This window comes from Cherax quadricarinatus, chromosome 9, assembly GCF_038502225.1.
Source record: "Cherax quadricarinatus isolate ZL_2023a chromosome 9, ASM3850222v1, whole genome shotgun sequence".
Lineage (NCBI taxonomy): Eukaryota > Metazoa > Arthropoda > Malacostraca > Decapoda > Parastacidae > Cherax > Cherax quadricarinatus.
Genome location: NC_091300.1, coordinates 7,664,543 through 7,682,059, shown reverse-complemented (window position 1 = coordinate 7,682,059; position 17,517 = coordinate 7,664,543). Strand labels below are relative to the sequence as shown.

General features: G+C 41.0%; 1 protein-coding gene across 1 annotated transcript in view; it reads left to right on the top strand.

Moving 5' to 3' along the window:
* The window catches only part of LOC138852460 (uncharacterized), a 31,079-nt gene that overhangs the window by 5,283 nt on the left and 8,279 nt on the right, over positions 1-17,517 (top strand). Inside the window, exons 3-5 of the mRNA XM_070083196.1 lie at positions 2,738-2,818; positions 9,945-10,080; positions 11,884-11,966. Coding sequence (XP_069939297.1) covers positions 2,738-2,818; positions 9,945-10,080; positions 11,884-11,966 — 300 coding nt within the window. The remainder of the gene's footprint in view (positions 1-2,737; positions 2,819-9,944; positions 10,081-11,883; positions 11,967-17,517) is intronic.

Genomic DNA, 17,517 nt, shown 5'->3' with positions numbered 1-17,517 from the left:
TGGTTGATGTGGGTAAAGTTTATTGTAGGGAGCCGTTGGGGTCTCCGGATATGTAGACCTTATGAATTTTTGTAAAATCACAGAGTCAAAAGTTGTATGTGATTTTCGGTTTTTTCCCTTATTGTTATAAGAATCATTTCATATAGGAGGTTTATATTTATATGTATAATGTGAGGTTATGTCTTGTATATTTTTAATCTGAAGATAGATTTAGCCTTGTCATACACCTCTTTTTTTTATTGTATTGAATATGTACATTATGCACTATGTACGAAAATATATAAGTATTTGATGGGGTTTATATATACCCTTATTTTGTATGGAAGGTCCTATTATATATTGAGTGTTAATCAGTAACATTAACTTTGTGTATGTGTAGGGTGTTTGGGGGAACCAATGTCTTTGGTATAGTTCTATCATAGATTGTAATATTTAGTTTATTTGCAGACAAGTCATTTAGCGATTTATTTCTATGTATGATTTAGTTTGTTTTTATGAATAAGTGCACATACACGTATGTGTATATGCATGCGTATATGTATACATATATGATTGCAGGACTCGTTCCTACATGTCTTATAATGACCCTGACTGTTTTTGTTTGGAAGTCTGCTGGGTTGGGTTATTTTAGTAGAAATTGTTTTCAATGACCATTCATTAGGAAATTAATGTATGTTATTTAGAATGGGGACTGTACATACGGGGGGGGGGGGTAGAAGTGTCAGCTGTGTCGGCACTGGCAATAATGAGTATTGTAAAGGAGTTTGAAGATTATGTGGATTAATAATATATAAATAACAAAGTGGAAAAAATAATGCAGATTGTAGGTTTGGGTTTTCCTTGGTTATAATAATAATGATGTAATCTTACTTAACATAGTTACATTGGATGTAATGTATATGGGATGAGGGACAGGTGTGACAACACAACGTTAATCGTCTGTGTTCATTTAGACAATGAGATTTATAATTTTGAGTAAGAACTGATACTGTGTTCTTTTATTTATTTAATGTATTGTGTTGTTTTAAATAAAAATATAAAAAAAAAAAATTTTTTGTAATATAGTTAATATTTCGATTAGATTTTGCCACCGAAGTGGCTAGTTTATTGTGCACCCCATATCCATCCTGTGGACGGTAGCGCGAGAGCATATGGATACACAAAAGGCCTAGGAACTAGGCCCCAAAGGGTTAACAGGAATACATATGGATTTATATCTACATATCTATAGTTCACTTATCTGTTACAAGCAAATTTAGGAAATTTGCTTAGTATATCTGGTATCTTATTTTCATTAATAAGATATCTTGACATGTCACATAGGTTATTATACTGTCTGTCTCTGTATTCCTCAATAAGTGGACAATTAAGCACATAGTGTTCAAGAGAGTGACCATATGCCTGATCACATAATTTACATTTAGTTTGATCATCATCTGTGTGTCTCCCAAACTGCCAGAAGTACTTGTAACCAAGCCTAAGCCTGGCCACTACAACATCAGTCAGTCTGTTCACATTGCAAGTTGCTCCATAAACATACTTATCTACGTTCATGTTATCATAGTGGGTTATAGATCTACTCAGGCTTCTAACTGCATTCCTATAACAATCATTTTCATTATTTACTTCTCTCCTAATATTATTCCTAATGCTAGACACAGTTATACCAAAGTTATATTCTACATTCTCCTTCTCGATACTCTTCTTGGCTAACATATCAACTTTATCATGAAGGAGTAATCCAATGTGTGATGGGATCCATAGCAATTGTACATTAATTCCTTTGTCCCTAATTTTTGAGTATCTATACCTGGCTTCCCCAATGAGCATGTTGTTGGAGTCATATGAGTCAAGAGCCTTCAGTGATGACATAGAATCAGTAATGATGATAGAGTCAAGCTCAGTGTCATAGGTTAGCTTTAGCGCCATTAGGATTGCAAACAATTCAGTTTGCAGTGTAGACGCCCAGTTGTTAATTCTTATGCCTAACTCAACAAATTTATTATCGTTCTTAACTAGGGAGGTGGCAACAAGAGCAGATGCAGCCCCGCCAGAAGACTCCTGTTTAGATCCATCAGTGTATATAACTTGTGATAACTTGTTACTACCAGCTAGGTGAGAAATTTCTTCTTGAGCAGTTGCTCTAACAAGAGATTTAAGGAAGGGATTACTAGCAATGAGCTTCTTGGGAGGGACTTGTAGGTATGTGATATTAAATGAACACATCTTCCATGGAGGGGTGAAATGCTCTTGTTGCCTACAGTGATACAGTTCATGTAGGTTATAAAACTTAATGCAATTGCACGTTTTCACAATCCATTTAGATCTGTTCCTTGATGCTGGTGAGGGGGGGAAGGCTCTTGATCTAAAGAATTGGACTTCTCCCCTTCCATGGATCAAACATAAGTCACCCATGCCCCAGCGCTTCATTATTATAATCATGGGGAGCGCTAAACCCATGGGATTATACAGCGCATGTGGGGGGGGGGGGTTGGAAGGCATTCAGGATTAATTCAGGGAACGAGCACAGATCCAATTCCCTAGATCAAGAGCCCCTCACGAGGGTCAAGGAATCTACCTTGAGAGGTTCAGCGCTTAACATTAATGCAATAATTTGAAAAATTTCCTTCAAATGTGTAAAGATGACGTATGTTTTAAGGCACATTACTAGCTAAGTCATTTAATTTGTAACTAGAGAACCTGAGCTTGAACTTAAGATTTGATAATGATTTTGCAGGCAAAACCTCAGGAGCCGAAAGATTGTTGCTTCTGCTGCAGCCTGCGTACAGGCAGCCTCATCCTGTGTTGCCTGATACAGGTAAGCTGACCAGCCGGGCTGTGGCTGGTACGTTGGATTGCGTGCAGCCAGCAGTAACAGCCTGGTTGATCAGGCTCTGATCCACCAGGCGGCCTGATCACAGACCGGGCCGCGGGGGCGTTGACCCCCGGAACTCTCCAGGTAAACTCCAGGTAAGACCTCAGTAGAGAGGAAGACTTGGTATGTTGTTGCTTTATTAATCAGGAAATATTATTTGACGCTGACTTGTAATTTTTAACAATAATTACATTTCGTGTGTTTCAAAGCGCTGGAAATAGCCTAGACATTTTAATATTTTTATTCTCGGTCGGGCTGGCCCCTCAAGGAAGGTTCCTTGATGTTGGTGAGGGGCTCTTGATTTAGGGAATTGGATCTGTGCTCCAGTTCCCCGAATTAAGCCTGAATGCCTTCCACATCCCCCCCCAGGCGCTGTATAATCCTCCGGGTTTAGCGCTTCCCCCTTGATTATAATAATAATCGGTCGGGCTACGTCAACATATTAACTTGCATTTCTGAATAATTACTCGATAACAAAATTGGGGGAAAAAAAAGTGAGTGACTTAGTCTGTGAGTGCAGGACGCATCGTGACATTTTTAATAATAATAATAATAATACATTTATTACAAGTACATGTACAAGGTATACAGTCCTGGCTGACATCAATGACATACTACTGTATAGAAAGCCGCTTGTTATGCTCAGTATTTCGGGCATATTAGGTCAGTTTTGTCCCAGGATGCGACCCACACCAGTCGACTAACATCCAGGTACCCATTTTACTGATGGGTGAACGTAGACGACCGGTGTAAAGAAACACGCCCAATGTTTCTACCCTGGCTGGGAATCGAACCGAGACCCTCGCCGTGTGAAGCGAATGAAGAAAATTTATGAGATGATTTTAGTGGTTCTGTACTGTGGCTCGGGCAAACCAAAACGATAGTATGCAGTCTTGTTTGTGGTTGCAGGGGTCGAGTCACAGCTCCTGGCTATATGTTAGACTGCGGTTATTATCACGTGATATTGTATTACGGAAGAGGGGTGAATGGGTAGCCAATGGATCGCTAAGATAATAGTTTTTAGTTTTATTATTGCAGCATATTAAAAATAAACGCTGAACCCATGAGTCATAAAGCGCTTAGGAGTGGTGTGTTGTGTGAATATTGTTATAATCATGGGGGAACTCTAAACCCGTAGGATTATACAGCGCCTTTGGGGGGAGTAAGTACAGATTTACCAGTTTACTGGCGTTAATGTGCTTGCATTCGTTGGATTCTGTGCACTAATTGCAGGATGTATTTTTTTGAGTAAACTTCAAACTTTCAGCTCTTGTTTTTTTTTTTTTGTGGAAAATATTTTAATTTTCCGAAGCTATAGTGCCTAATAGGTGTTTAATGTGTCGATATGGGTCAAAAATGTATTTGAAAATAGGATAGAACCAAGAGTTCCCTTTGCGCATGCGCAGGGGTAGAGGTCGACTCGGGGCATGGGGAGGCGGCAGTTTTGAATGGGTTTAAGAGGCTGTGAAACATGGGACCAGGAAATTGGCGTTCACGGCGGCCTAAGGATTAATATAGGCCTCATTTCATAATAGGAAGTGTCGTAACTGCTCCTGGTGGAGAGTGAGGGAACGTGATTTACGGAACCACCGTAATAGTGGTAAAACGAGTGAATAAGGGTAGGACCGGTGGTGACTGGCGCGTCGCCATGGACTGGGTCCCGGGGAAAATTACCCTTGGTTTAATCGTCACTCATCGGTCTCAGATCTTAATGGAGTGATCTCTAATGTGTATAATAATTATGAGACATTAAATCGTCTTGTGAATTGTTATGTAATTAATGATAATAACGCTAAGTTAAGAGAATGCGTGAAGTGAAATAAGTCGCCTTGCTCCGAGTGAACACGCTAGACCACGTTGTTCCCGTCCCGAGGAAAGTGAAGTTTATAGAGTCATGACTTCTGAACCGGGACAAACCAATGGATACCTCGTCCTGCTGGAATAAGAACAGTGTCGGTGTAGCAGGACATCGAAATGAGGTGGTGAATGGAGGAAATAAGGAGTATCAATCACCCACAGTTAAGTAAACCTTCTAGTTATAGCAGACTGATACTAGCCAGTTAGGTATGTTGTAATTGGATAGGTTATAGGTGATCCAGCTTACATCAAGTGACCACCAGAGAATATCTGGCAAGTGGTGGGATTATATACAAATGTTTTTTCTTTGATGGATATATTCATGTGTCACCTACCCCCTTCATTCAGTTACACTAATATAATCTATACAGTCCACAATTAATTAGTAGCGCCGTACTTGTGGGTGCTATCCAATCTATACTGGTCTCGGATAGATATGGATAAGATTGTGAGTCGAAGGCCCACCTCCAGTGACCAGGGGTGGTAAGTTTTCTCACATATCTACACGGGGTGACTACGGTAAACAATATAGGGTTGTCTCCCAACGAGATTACTTGTATGTATATAATGTTGAGGTACATACAGGTAATCATCCCTATAAAATTTTCCATATTTTTCTTCCTTAGAGGAAGCTTCGTACTGGATAACAGAAAGAAGTTAGTGACTTGTTTCCATTGGGATCCTTGGTTTTCATCAAATATTTATTTATTTATTTATTTATTTATTAACAATTTGAGCACACATACAGAGGTACAAAAAATACAGATAAGAGCAGCATGCCAAAGCCACTTATACTATGCATAGCATTACGGGCTGGCTTAAAATTAACTTAAGATTAACTAAGCAATGATGAAATCAGTGATAAAACATTAATGTAAACAGATTACTATAAAGCACAAGTGAGTATTACAAAGACAGGTCATATGGTTGCATGCATTGTTGTACATTCAGTCGTATGAAGTATTCTGTTAGGTAGTGTATTTAAAAATATAGTAAAGTTAGATTCGGTTTTAGGTTTAACATTTATGTGATATAATTGTGAGAAACATTTAAGATATACAATTTATAAGGTTCAGTTATTCAGTATTTATTTGGTTTTGGGTGAGTAAGTGATCTTTGAGAAGAGACTTGAATTTATAAACAGGTATTGTTTCTTTTATATTTACAGGTAATGAATTCCAGATTTTAGGGCCTTTTATGTGCATTGAGTTTTTGCATAGTGTGAGATAGACACGAGGAACATCAAAGAGTGATCTGTGCCTTGTGTTATGGTCATGTGTTCTGTTGAGGTTGGCAAGAGAGATGTTTGAGGGGAGGGTTAATATCAGAGTTAAGTGTTCTATGTATGTAATAGGTGCAGTAATAAGTATGGATGTTTTGTATGGTGAGTAGGTTTAGTGTATTGAATATTGGTGGAGGTGTCTGCCTGTAGTGAGAATTTATCATTCTAACTGCAGCCTTTTGTTGGGTAATTAGTGGTCTGAGATGGTTAATTGTTGTTGAGCCCCATGCACAAATTCCATAGGTGAGATAGGGGTAAATAAGAGAGTGATATAGGGCCAGGAGGGCTGACTGTGGAACATAGTACCATATCTTCGATAGTATGCCTACAGTCTTGGAAATTTTCTTAGAAATTTGTTGTATATGTGTATGAAATTTGAGTCTATTATCAAGGTGGATTCCTAAGAATTTTCCCTCGTTAGTGTGCATTGCAGTAGTATGAGGATACTTTCCTTTCAAGAGGTAGGGGAGGGAGAGAGAGAGGTAGGGGGAGGGAGAGAGAGAGAGGTAGGGGAGGGAGAGAGAGAGAGGTAGGGGAGGGAGAGAGAGAGAGGTAGGGGAGGGAGAGAGAGAGTGGTAGGGGAGGGAGAGAGAGAGAGGTAGGGGAGGGGAGGGAGAGAGAGAGGTAGGGGAGGAGGGAGAGAGAGGTAGGGGGAGGGAGAGAGAGAGGTAGGGGGAGGGGAGAGGTAGGGGAGGGGAGAGAGGGAGAGAGAGGGAGAGAGAGAGAGAGAGAGAGAGAGGAGGGAGAGAGGAGGAGGGAGAGAGGAGGAAGGGAGGAGGGAGAGAGGAAGGGAGGAGGGAGAGAGGAAGGGAGGAGGGAGAGAGGGAGGGAGGAGGGAGAGAGGGAGGGAGAGAGAGGGAGGGAGGGAGAGGGAGGGAGGGAGAGGGAGGGAGGGAGAGGGGGAGGGAGAGAGAGAGAGAGAGAGGGAGAGAGAGGGGGAGGGAGGAGAGAGAGAGAGGGAGAGAGAGGGGGAGGGAGGAGAAGGGGGGAGGGAAGGAGGGAGAGAGAGAGAGAGGGAGAGAGAGGGGGAGGGAGGAGAGAGAGAGAGAGAGGGGGAGGGAGGAGAGAGAGGGAGAGAGGGGGAGGGAGGAGAGAGAGGGAGAGGGGGAGGGGGGAGAGAGAGAGAGGGAGGAGGGAGGGAGAGAGAGAGAGAGAGGGAGGAGAGAGAGAGAGAGAGAGAGAGAGAGGGAGGAGGGAGGGAGAGAGAGAGAGAGGAAGGGAGAGGGAGAGAGGAAGGGAGAGAGGGAGGGAGGGAGAGAGAGAGAGATGTGGAGGAGAAAGGGGGGGAGAGGGAGGGGCTCTGGATCATGCTTGATGCCCCTCGCCCCTCCTGGTTTCTTCTGCCCCTTTGCCCAGACAGATCCTGATTTTTTTCATATTTGTGGTTTTAACCCAGCTTAAGTTTTGTTTATCTGTACCTCAAGCACCTAACCCCACAACATGTAACCCATGTATATTTGTGTTGCTATGTAGAATTTAACCTAGACTTGGTTTTTGGAATGTTATATGGCCCATGCCTTGTGAAACATTCTCAAGTTGTCAACCCCTTCCCCAAATAACTCAATTGTGTAAATTTTTACTGTTAAGTAGGGGTAGGACCAGGCTAGAAGTTTGGATTCTGGTTGTTAACTGCACCTTGTTGGTGATGTCCTATTTTCTGCCTTTATGATATTTTGAGGCTTTGTAGAGTTTCATTTAGATTGGCTTTAAAGTTTGTTCATGACCACTGCTGTTTTGTATGAATGATGCTTTTGCTGGGACATTATTTTTATGGTATGAACAGTATGTTTTATTTAACCATTTCTTAATTTCATGAGTGATGTCTATTTTTAAAACCTGTTTTTAATGACTTCTCTTAATTTACTTTTTCCCGTTTGACTTGTTTGTGACTACTACTGTTACCAATGTATGTTATGTGACCATTATCTTTTTTTTTTTTTTTTTTTTTTTTTTTTTTTTTTTTTGCAGTACTTTTTTATAATGTACAGCATGGTATAACCCCTGTGGGTTTAGTATTCGTTTTCTTCGAATAAATATTAAGAACATTATTATTAGTCATTGGGAATCTCTAAACCCATAGTCTGGTGAGTTTTAATTTGTGGGTCAAAAGCTAAGGTCGATTTTATAACAGGCACTCTAAATCTATAGGGGCCATACAACACCTGGGAATGTGAAGTAATGAGGTTTGATCCAAGAATAGGGTAACCTTAACTCCTTGGATCAAGAGCCCTTCATCAAGGCCACTCACCCTAAATCTGGCTTTATGCCATTATTGAAACTTGGGAAGTATGTAAATAAAATGCTATAAGTTCACATTTTCTAAAAACTGGCCTAAAGGGGAATGGTGCCCTGAATCTGGTGAAGGGCTCTTGATCCAAAGTACTATTAGCATTGCAAACTTCCTGGAATCAACTTTGGTTATACAGTGGACCCCTGGTTCGCGATGCTATCGGTATCCGATAAATCCGGTATCCGATGCATTATATCGCAAAAAATTTGCCTCGGTTCCTGTTACAAAACCCGGTATGCGATGCGATTCGTACAAGACGTGTCCACGTGTGGCCTGAACTGCCCCGTGTGTGCCAGTGTTTACAAGCCAGCCAGTGTGCGCGCATCTAAGGATACATTCGGTACATTCCATATTATCCATATTATCACTGTTTTTGGTGCTTGTTTCTGCAAAATAAGTCACCATGGGCCCCAAGAAAGCTTCTAGTGCCAACCCTTCGAGACCAAGGGTGCTAATGACTGTTGAAATGAAGAAAGAGATAATTGCAAAGTACGAAAGTGGAGTGCATGTGTCGGAGCTGGCCAAGTTGTATAGTATAGTTGTGTTGTATAGAGGGGGATACCCCTTCTAAACAATAGGTTCAACACAATCCCCTCCTCCCATCCCATCAATCATCACCAGATCTTCATTAAAGGTAAGTATCAATTATTCCATGTTATTATTCAATTGTTATTACCTGGAGTTTACCTGGAGAGAGTTCTGGGGGTCAACACCCCCGCGGCCCGGTCTGTGACCAGGCCTGGTGGATCAGAGCCTGATCAACCAAGCTGTTACTGCTGGCTGCACGCAAACCAATGTACGAGCCACAGCCCGGCTGGTCAGGAACCGACTTTAGGTGCTTGTCCAGTGCCAGCTTGAAGACTGCCAGGGGTCTGTTGGTAATCCCCCTTATGTATGCTGGGAGGCAGTTGAACAGTCTTGGGCCCCTGACACTTATTGTATGGTCTCTTAACGTGCTAGTGACACCCCTGCTTTTCATTGGGGGGATGTTGCATCGTCTGCCAAGTCTTTTGCTTTCGTAGTGAGTGATTTTCGTGTGCAATTTCGGTACTAGTCCCTCTAGGATTTTCCAGGTGTATATAATCATGTATCTCTCCCACCTGCATTCCAGGGAATACAGGTTCAGGAACCTCAAGCGCTCCCAATAATTGAGGTGTTTTATCTCCGTTATGCACGCCGTGAAGGTTCTCTGTACATTTTCTAGGTCAGCAATTTCACCTGCCTTGAAAGGTGCTGTTAGTGTGCAGCAATATTCCAGCCTAGATAGAACAAGTGACCTGAAGAGTGTCATCATGGGCTTGGCATCCCTAGTTTTGAAGGTTCTCATTATCCATCCTGTCATTTTTCTAGCAGATGCGATTGACACAATGTTACAATTGTTACAAGGTTTTTTTTTTTCATACTTTTGGGTGTCTTGCACGGATTAATTTGATTTCCATTATTTCTTATGGGGAAAATTGATTCGCTTTCCGATAATTTTGGTTTACGATGAGCTCTTAGGAACTGATTAATATCGCGAACCGGGGGTCCAAAGTACTTCATTCCCCATGTGTGTATAACCCTTGCACATCTACTTTTATCCATTTATAATTTCAGAAAATTTTGCAGATACATGTACTAATTAAATGTCTTTTTCACAGATAGTTAGCATCTTAGATTTCCTGTGCATGCTGAAGGTGTTCTTTAAAACCAATGAGACGGATGAAGAAATTACAGTAATGTGTGAAAATAAGTTCCTCTACGAACCTGACTGCCATGCCCATGTTAAAATGATAGGCGAGTTAGAGAAGTTCTTTGTAATATATTGAATGACATCATATCCTTGTGGAAGCACAATACCAATAAATGTCACACAGCACTTGGGAAATACTGAGGTTTGATACAGAAATGGGAAGGGTAGTGCCAGTTTATCTGATCAAGAGCCTTTTAGTCTGAAGGTACCCACCTCCCCCTTATCTCGCCCAAAGGGTATTGATGCATCATTATTAAACACTGATGATTTGATGATTTAAAAGGCACTGATAGTTTGCTCATTGGAGGCAGCATGTTTGGGTATGCTCTTACAAAAGACAATGAAGAATTACATTATATTAATGGAATACTAAATCCAAAGAGGTCATATATGTAATGCCTTAGGAATTGATAGCTATCAGATTAGATCTAAGAAATAGAGAACCATTCACCATATCAAAGAAATCTGTGACTAGTTATTCAGTGGAGTTCTAAACCCACGTAAGACTGGGCTGAGGAAGCTTGAGTCCTTATCCACTAATTGCTAGGCAGGTGTGCTGATCTTGCAGGCTTAACTTCAGAAACCTGTGGCAAGTTTGATACAGCGAGTCTTTCAGTTATTACTGCATATTGAAAAAGCACCAAACCTGAGTGCATGGAACATATCACTAGAGTAATATGAAATGATGGTCCTCCAGTGGAGAACCTTTCTGATGCATAGGTATTATTATAATCATGGGGGAGCACTAAACCTGTAGGATTACACAGTGCCTGTGCGGGGGGGGGGGGGGATGGAAGGTATTCAGACTCAATTCAGGGAACCAGAGCACAGATCCAATTCCCAAGATCAAGAACCCCCTCACCAGAGTCAAGGAACGTAGCTTGAGAGGTGCATAGAGGTAGCATTGTGTAGTAAACCTGAAGGGGTCACAGTACCTGGGGAAATGGAAGGTAACAAGATTTGATTTGAGTATGAGGATAACTTGTTCCTCAGATAAGAACACTACACCAGTATCAAGGCACATCTGAGCAATACACCAGTATCAAGGCACATCTGAGCACTACACCAGTATCAAGGCACATCTGAGCACTACACCAGTATCAAGGCACATCTGAGCACTACACCAGTATCAAGGCACATCTGAGCACTACACCAGTATCAAGGCACATCTGAGCACTACACCAGTATCAAGGCACATCTGAGCACTACACCAGTATCAAGGCACATCTGAGCACTACACCAGTATCAAGGCACATCTGAGCACTACACCAGTATCAAGGCACATCTGAGCACTACACCAGTATCAAGGCACATCTGAGCACTACACCAGTATCAAGGCACATCTGAGCACTACACCAGTATCAAGGCACATCTGAGCACTACACCAGTATCAAGGCACATCTGAGCACTACACCAGTATCAAGGCACATCTGAGCACTACACCAGTATCAAGGCACATCTGAGCACTACACCAGTATCAAGACACATCTGAGCACTACACCAGTATCAAGGCACATCTGAGCACTACACCAGTATCAAGACACGTCTGTTGAAAGGGTGGGGATAATCTTGATCACTGAATAGTAAATGATGAAATTTATCCTTGTGGGTCTTGTCATATAGTGACCTAGTCGGTGGTTTTTATGGTTGTTTGAGAGATTTTTGTGCTGGCCTGGCATTCTATTCCTTAAAAATTTTAGCATATGCATAGTAGAAAAAGTTATCCGTACATTTGACTTTTATATAGCAAGAGCTTTTCTGTAGAAAAAAAATGTATTCTATCTTTCTGTTAATTTACTTTACATTGATATAATGCATTGCATTAAGTGTTTATTTTATTAATGCAGTGTCTGGTGTGGTGTCATGTCGGGTGGCCATGGACTTCCTAAAATTTACCTTCAGCACCCTAATGATCTTGGGTATTAAAAAGGTGAATATTCAGAAGTGGTTCATTTCTTTTTAGAGATTGTTTATCATCTTTTAAGTCATATATTTCTATTTAGATCTGATTCTATGTTCCTCTTAATGAATGGATATTTTTTATATTCAGTAAAATTTGATAAATCATCAGTGGGGAATGAAATAGATTTTTTTTAAGAATGCAGCAGGCCTACTGGCCCATGCAAGGCAGGTCCAAGTCTCCTTCATGAGACCTTGATATACTGTAATACTTTCCTTCCCTTTCTATGAAATAGTTTATCAAATTGCTCTAAACCCAGTATTTCATAAGTGGCTAAATACAGAATCCAAGGAAGTTGAGGGATGCTCCAGTTCCTTGGATAAACAGCCCTTCAAAATCAAGACACTTGCTCTAGAAGAGATTGTATTAACAAATATACTATACAGTAATTGCCATCGGGGCGTTGGCCCCCGGAACTCTCTCCAGGTAAACTCCAGTAGTGTTTACCTGGAGAGAGTTCCGGGGGTCAACGCCCCCGCGGCCCGGTCTGTGACCAGGCCTCCTGGTGGATCAGAGCCTGATCAACCAGGCTGTTGCTGCTGGCTGCACACAAACCAACGTACGAGCCACAGCCCGGCTGATCAGGAACCGACTTTAGGTGCTTGTCCAGTGCCAGCTTGAAGACTGCCAGGGGTCTGTTGGTAATCCCCCTTATGTATGCTGGGAGGCAGTTGAACAGTCTCGGGCCCCTGACACTTATTGTATGGTTTCTTAACGTGCTAGTGACACCCCTGCTTTTCATTGGGGGGATGTTGCATATTTGGCACTCTAGGTGAACTTCAAGTTGTTTTCCACCATCATTTCCAAAAATTTAATATTGTGTGGAGTTATTGTGTGGAGAGAGCTGCACCACATTACTGTGTAGTTTATCACCAAAGGAGAATGAAAATGTTATTACAGTCGCCTCTTGCAACACGCATGGCTTACGGAGGAAGAATTCTGTTCCACTTCCCCATGGAGATAAGAGGAAATAAACAAGAACAAGAACTAGAAAGAAAATAGAAGAAAACCCAGAGGGGTGTGTATATATATCTTTGTACATGTATGTGTAGAAGTAGTAAGATGGACCTGAAATCTTGCATGTTTAAGAGACAGAAAAAAGGACACCAGCAATCCTACCATCATGTAAAACAAATATAAATAAATTATATCTATCTATATCTACATCTATTTATATCTACATCTATCTCTCTCTCTCTCTCTCTCTCTCTCTCTCTCTCTCTCTCTCTCTCTCTCTCTCTCTCTCTCTCTCTCTCTCTCTCTCTCGCTCTCTCTGTCTCTCTCTCTCATATATATATATATATATATATATATATATATATATATATATATATATATATACTTACACTTAGGTCACACTACACATACATGTACACGTTTATTTATACACACTCATCTGAGTTTTCTTTGATTTTATCTTAATAGTTCTTGGTCTTATTACTTTAACTTTTATATCCATGGGGAAGTGAAATAAGAATCTTTCTTCCGTAAGCCATGCGTGTTGTAAAAGTCAACTAAAATGCCGGGAACAATGGGCTAGTAACCCCTTTTCCTGTAAAGATTACTAAAAAGAATAAGAAGAAGAAAATTGTCAAAGTGGGAAGTCTGAATGTGCGTGGATGTTGTGCAAATGATAAGAAAGAGATGATTGTGGATGTTATGAATGAGAAGAAACTGGATGTCCTGGCTTTAAGTGAAACAAAGTTGAAGGGGGTGGGAGAGTTTCAATGGAGAGGAATAAATGGGATTAGGTCAGGGGTTTCAAATAGAGTTAGAGCTAAAGAAGGAGTAGCAATAATGTTGAAGGATAAGCTATGGCAGGAAAAGAGGGACTACAAATGTATAAATTCAAGGATTATGTGGAGTAAAATAAAGATTGGATGTGAAAAGTGGGTTATAGTAAGCGTGTATGCACCTGGAGAAGAGAGAAGTGTAGAGGAGAGAGAGAGATTCTGGGAAATGTTGAGTGAATGCGTGGGGAGTTTTGAATCAAGTGTGAGAGTAATGGTGGTTGGGGATTTCAATGCTAAAGTGGGTAAAAATGTTATGGAGGGAGTAGTAGGTAATTTTGGGGTGCCAGGGGTAAATGTAAATAGGGAGCCTTTAATTGAGCTATGTGTAGAAAGAAATTTGGTAATAAGTAATACATTTTTTATGAAAAAGAGGATAAATATACAAGGTATGATGTAGCACGTAATGAAAGTAGTTTATTAGATTATGTATTGGTGGATAAAAGGTTGATGGGTAGGCTCCAGGATGTACATGTTTATAGAGGGGCAACTGATATATCGGATCATTATTTAGTTGTAGCTACAGTTAGAGTAAGAGGTAGATGGGAAAAGAGGAAGGTGGCAACAACAAGTAAGAGGGAGGTGAAAGTGTATAAACTAAGGGAGGAGGAAGTTCGGGCGAGATATAAGCGACTATTGGCAGAAAGGTGGGCTAGTGCAAAGATGAGTAGTGGGGGGGTTGAAGAGGGTTGGAATAGTTTTAAAAATGCAGTATTAGAATGTGGGGCAGAAGTTTGTGGTTATAGGAGGGTGGGGGCAGGAGGAAAGAGGAGTGATTGGTGGAATGATGAAGTAAAGGGTGTGATAAAAGAGAAAAAGGTAGCTTACGAGAGGTTTTTACAAAGCAGAAGTGTTATAAGAAGAGCAGAGTATATGGAGAGTAAAAGAAAGGTGAAGAGAGTGGTGAGAGAGTGCAAAAGGAGAGCAGATGAAAGAGTGGGAGAGGCACTGTCAAGAAATTTTTATGAAAATAAGAAAAAATTTTGGAGTGAGTTAAACAAGTTAAGAAAGCTTAGGGAAAGTATGGATTTGTCAGTTAAAAACAGAGTAGGGGAGTTAGTAGATGGGGAGAGGGAGGTATTAGGTAGATGGCGAGAATATTTTGAGGAACTTTTAAATGTTAAGGAAGAAAGGGAGGCGGTAATTTCATGCACTGGCCAGGGAGGTATACCATCTTTTAGGAGTGAAGAAGAGCAGAATGTAAGTGTGGTGGAGGTACGTGAGGCATTACGTAGAATGAAAGGGGGTAAAGCAGCTGGAACTGATGGGATCATGACAGAAATGTTAAAAGCAGGGGGGGATATAGTGTTGGAGTGGTTGGTACTTTTGTTTAATAAATGTATGAAAGAGGGGAAGGTACCTAGGGATTGGCGGAGAGCATGTATAGTCCCTTTATATAAAGGGAAAGGGGACAAAAGAGATTGTAAAAATTATAGAGGAATAAGTTTACTGAGTATACCAGGAAAAGTATACGGTAGGGTTATAATTGAAAGAATTAGAGGTAAGACAGAATGTAGAATTGCGGACGAGCAAGGAGGCTTCAGAGTGGGTAGGGGATGTGTAGATCAAGTGTTTACATTGAAACATATATGTGAACAGTATTTAGATAAAGGTAGGGAAGTTTTTATTGCATTTATGGATTTAGAAAAGGCATATGATAGAGTGGATAGAGGAGCAATGTGGCAGATGTTGCAAGTATATGGAATAGGTGGTAAGTTACTAAATGCTGTAAAGAGCTTTTATGAGGATAGTGAGGCTCAGGTTAGGGTGTGTAGAAGAGAGGGAGAATACTTCCCGGTAAAAGTAGGTCTTAGACAGGGATGTGTAATGTCACCATGGTTGTTTAATATATTTATAGATGGGGTTGTAAAAGAAGTAAATGCTAGGGTGTTCGGGAGAGGGGTGGGATTAAATTATGGGGAATCAAATTCAAAATGGGAATTGACACAGTTACTTTTTGCTGATGATACTGTGCTTATGGGAGATTCTAAAGAAAAATTACAAAGGTTAGTGGATGAGTTTGAGAATGTGTGTAAAGGTAGAAAGTTGAAAGTGAACATAGAAAAGAGTAAGGTGATGAGGGTATCAAATGATTTAGATAAAGAAAAATTGGATATCAAATTGGGGAGGAGGAGTATGGAAGAAGTGAATGTTTTCAGATACTTGGGAGTTGACGTGTCGGCGGATGGATTTATGAAGGATGAGGTTAATCATAGAATTGATGAGGGAAAAAAGGTGAGTGGTGCGTTGAGGTATATGTGGAGTCAAAAAACGTTATCTATGGAGGCAAAGAAGGGAATGTATGAAAGTATAGTAGTACCAACACTCTTATATGGATGTGAAGCTTGGGTGGTAAATGCAGCAGCGAGGAGACGGTTGGAGGCAGTGGAGATGTCCTGTCTAAGGGCAATGTGTGGTGTAAATATTATGCAGAAAATTCGGAGTGTGGAAATTAGGAGAAGGTGTGGAGTTAATAAAAGCATTAGTCAGAGGGCAGAAGAGGGGTTGTTGAGGTGGTTTGGTCATTTAGAGAGAATGGATCAAAGTAGAATGACATGGAAAGCATATATATCTATAGGGGAAGGAAAGAGGGGTAGGGGTCGTCCTCGAAAGGGTTGGAAAGAGGGGGTAAAGGAGGTTTTGTGGGTGAGGGGCTTGGACTTCCAGCAAGCGTGCGTGAGCGTGTTAGATAGGAGTGAATGGAGACGAATGATACTTGGGACCTGACGATCTGTTGGAGTGTGAGCAGGGTAATATTTAGTGAAGGGATTCAGGGAAACCGGTTATTTTCATGTAGTCAGACTTGAGTCCTGGAAATGGGAAGTACAATGCCTGCACTTTAAAGGAGGGGTTTGGGATATTGGCAGTTTGGAGGGATATGTTGTGTATCTCTATACATATATGCTTCTAAACTGTTGTATTCTGAGCACCTCTGCAAAAGCAGTGATAATGTGTGAGTGTGGTGAAAGTGTTGAATGATGATGAAAGTGTTTTCTTTTTGGGGATTTTCTTTCTTTTTTTTTGGGTCACCCTGCCTCGGTGGGAGACGGCCGACGTGTTGAAAAAAAAAAAAAAAAAAAAATATATATATCTTTCTTCTTTAAACACACCGGCCGCATCCCACCGAGGCGGGGTGGCCCAAAAGGAAAAACAAAAGTTTCTCAACGAAATATGGATCCCAGGTTACAACCTATACAGATGTGACAGAGTGAACAGGCAAAAGGGGGGGGGTTGGCCTGTACATTGCAGAGTCACTTGTTTGCACAGAACTGCTAAATGCCTCAAATGATGTAGTGGAAGTTTTAGCAGTAAAGGTCGAGAACCAAAACCTAGTCATTGTGATAGTCTACAAGCCTCCGGATGCAACATCCCAGCAATTCCAGGAACAGCTGTTAAAAATTGACCACTGTCTGGAAAACCTTCCAGCTCCCGCACCCAACATCTTGCTCCTGGGGGATTTCAACTTGAGGCACCTAAAATGGAGGAATATAGCAAATAATATTGTTGCAGTAATAACACCAGGAGGCAGCTCTGATGAAAACTCACACTCACGCGAGCTTTTAAATCTCTGCACAAAATTCAATTTAAACCAGCAAATAATAGAGCCTACTAGACTGGAGAATACACTAGACCTCATCTTCACTAACAATGATGATCTGATTAGAAATATCACCATATCAAAAACAATATACTCAGATCACAACATAATTGAGGTTCAGTCATGTATGCGC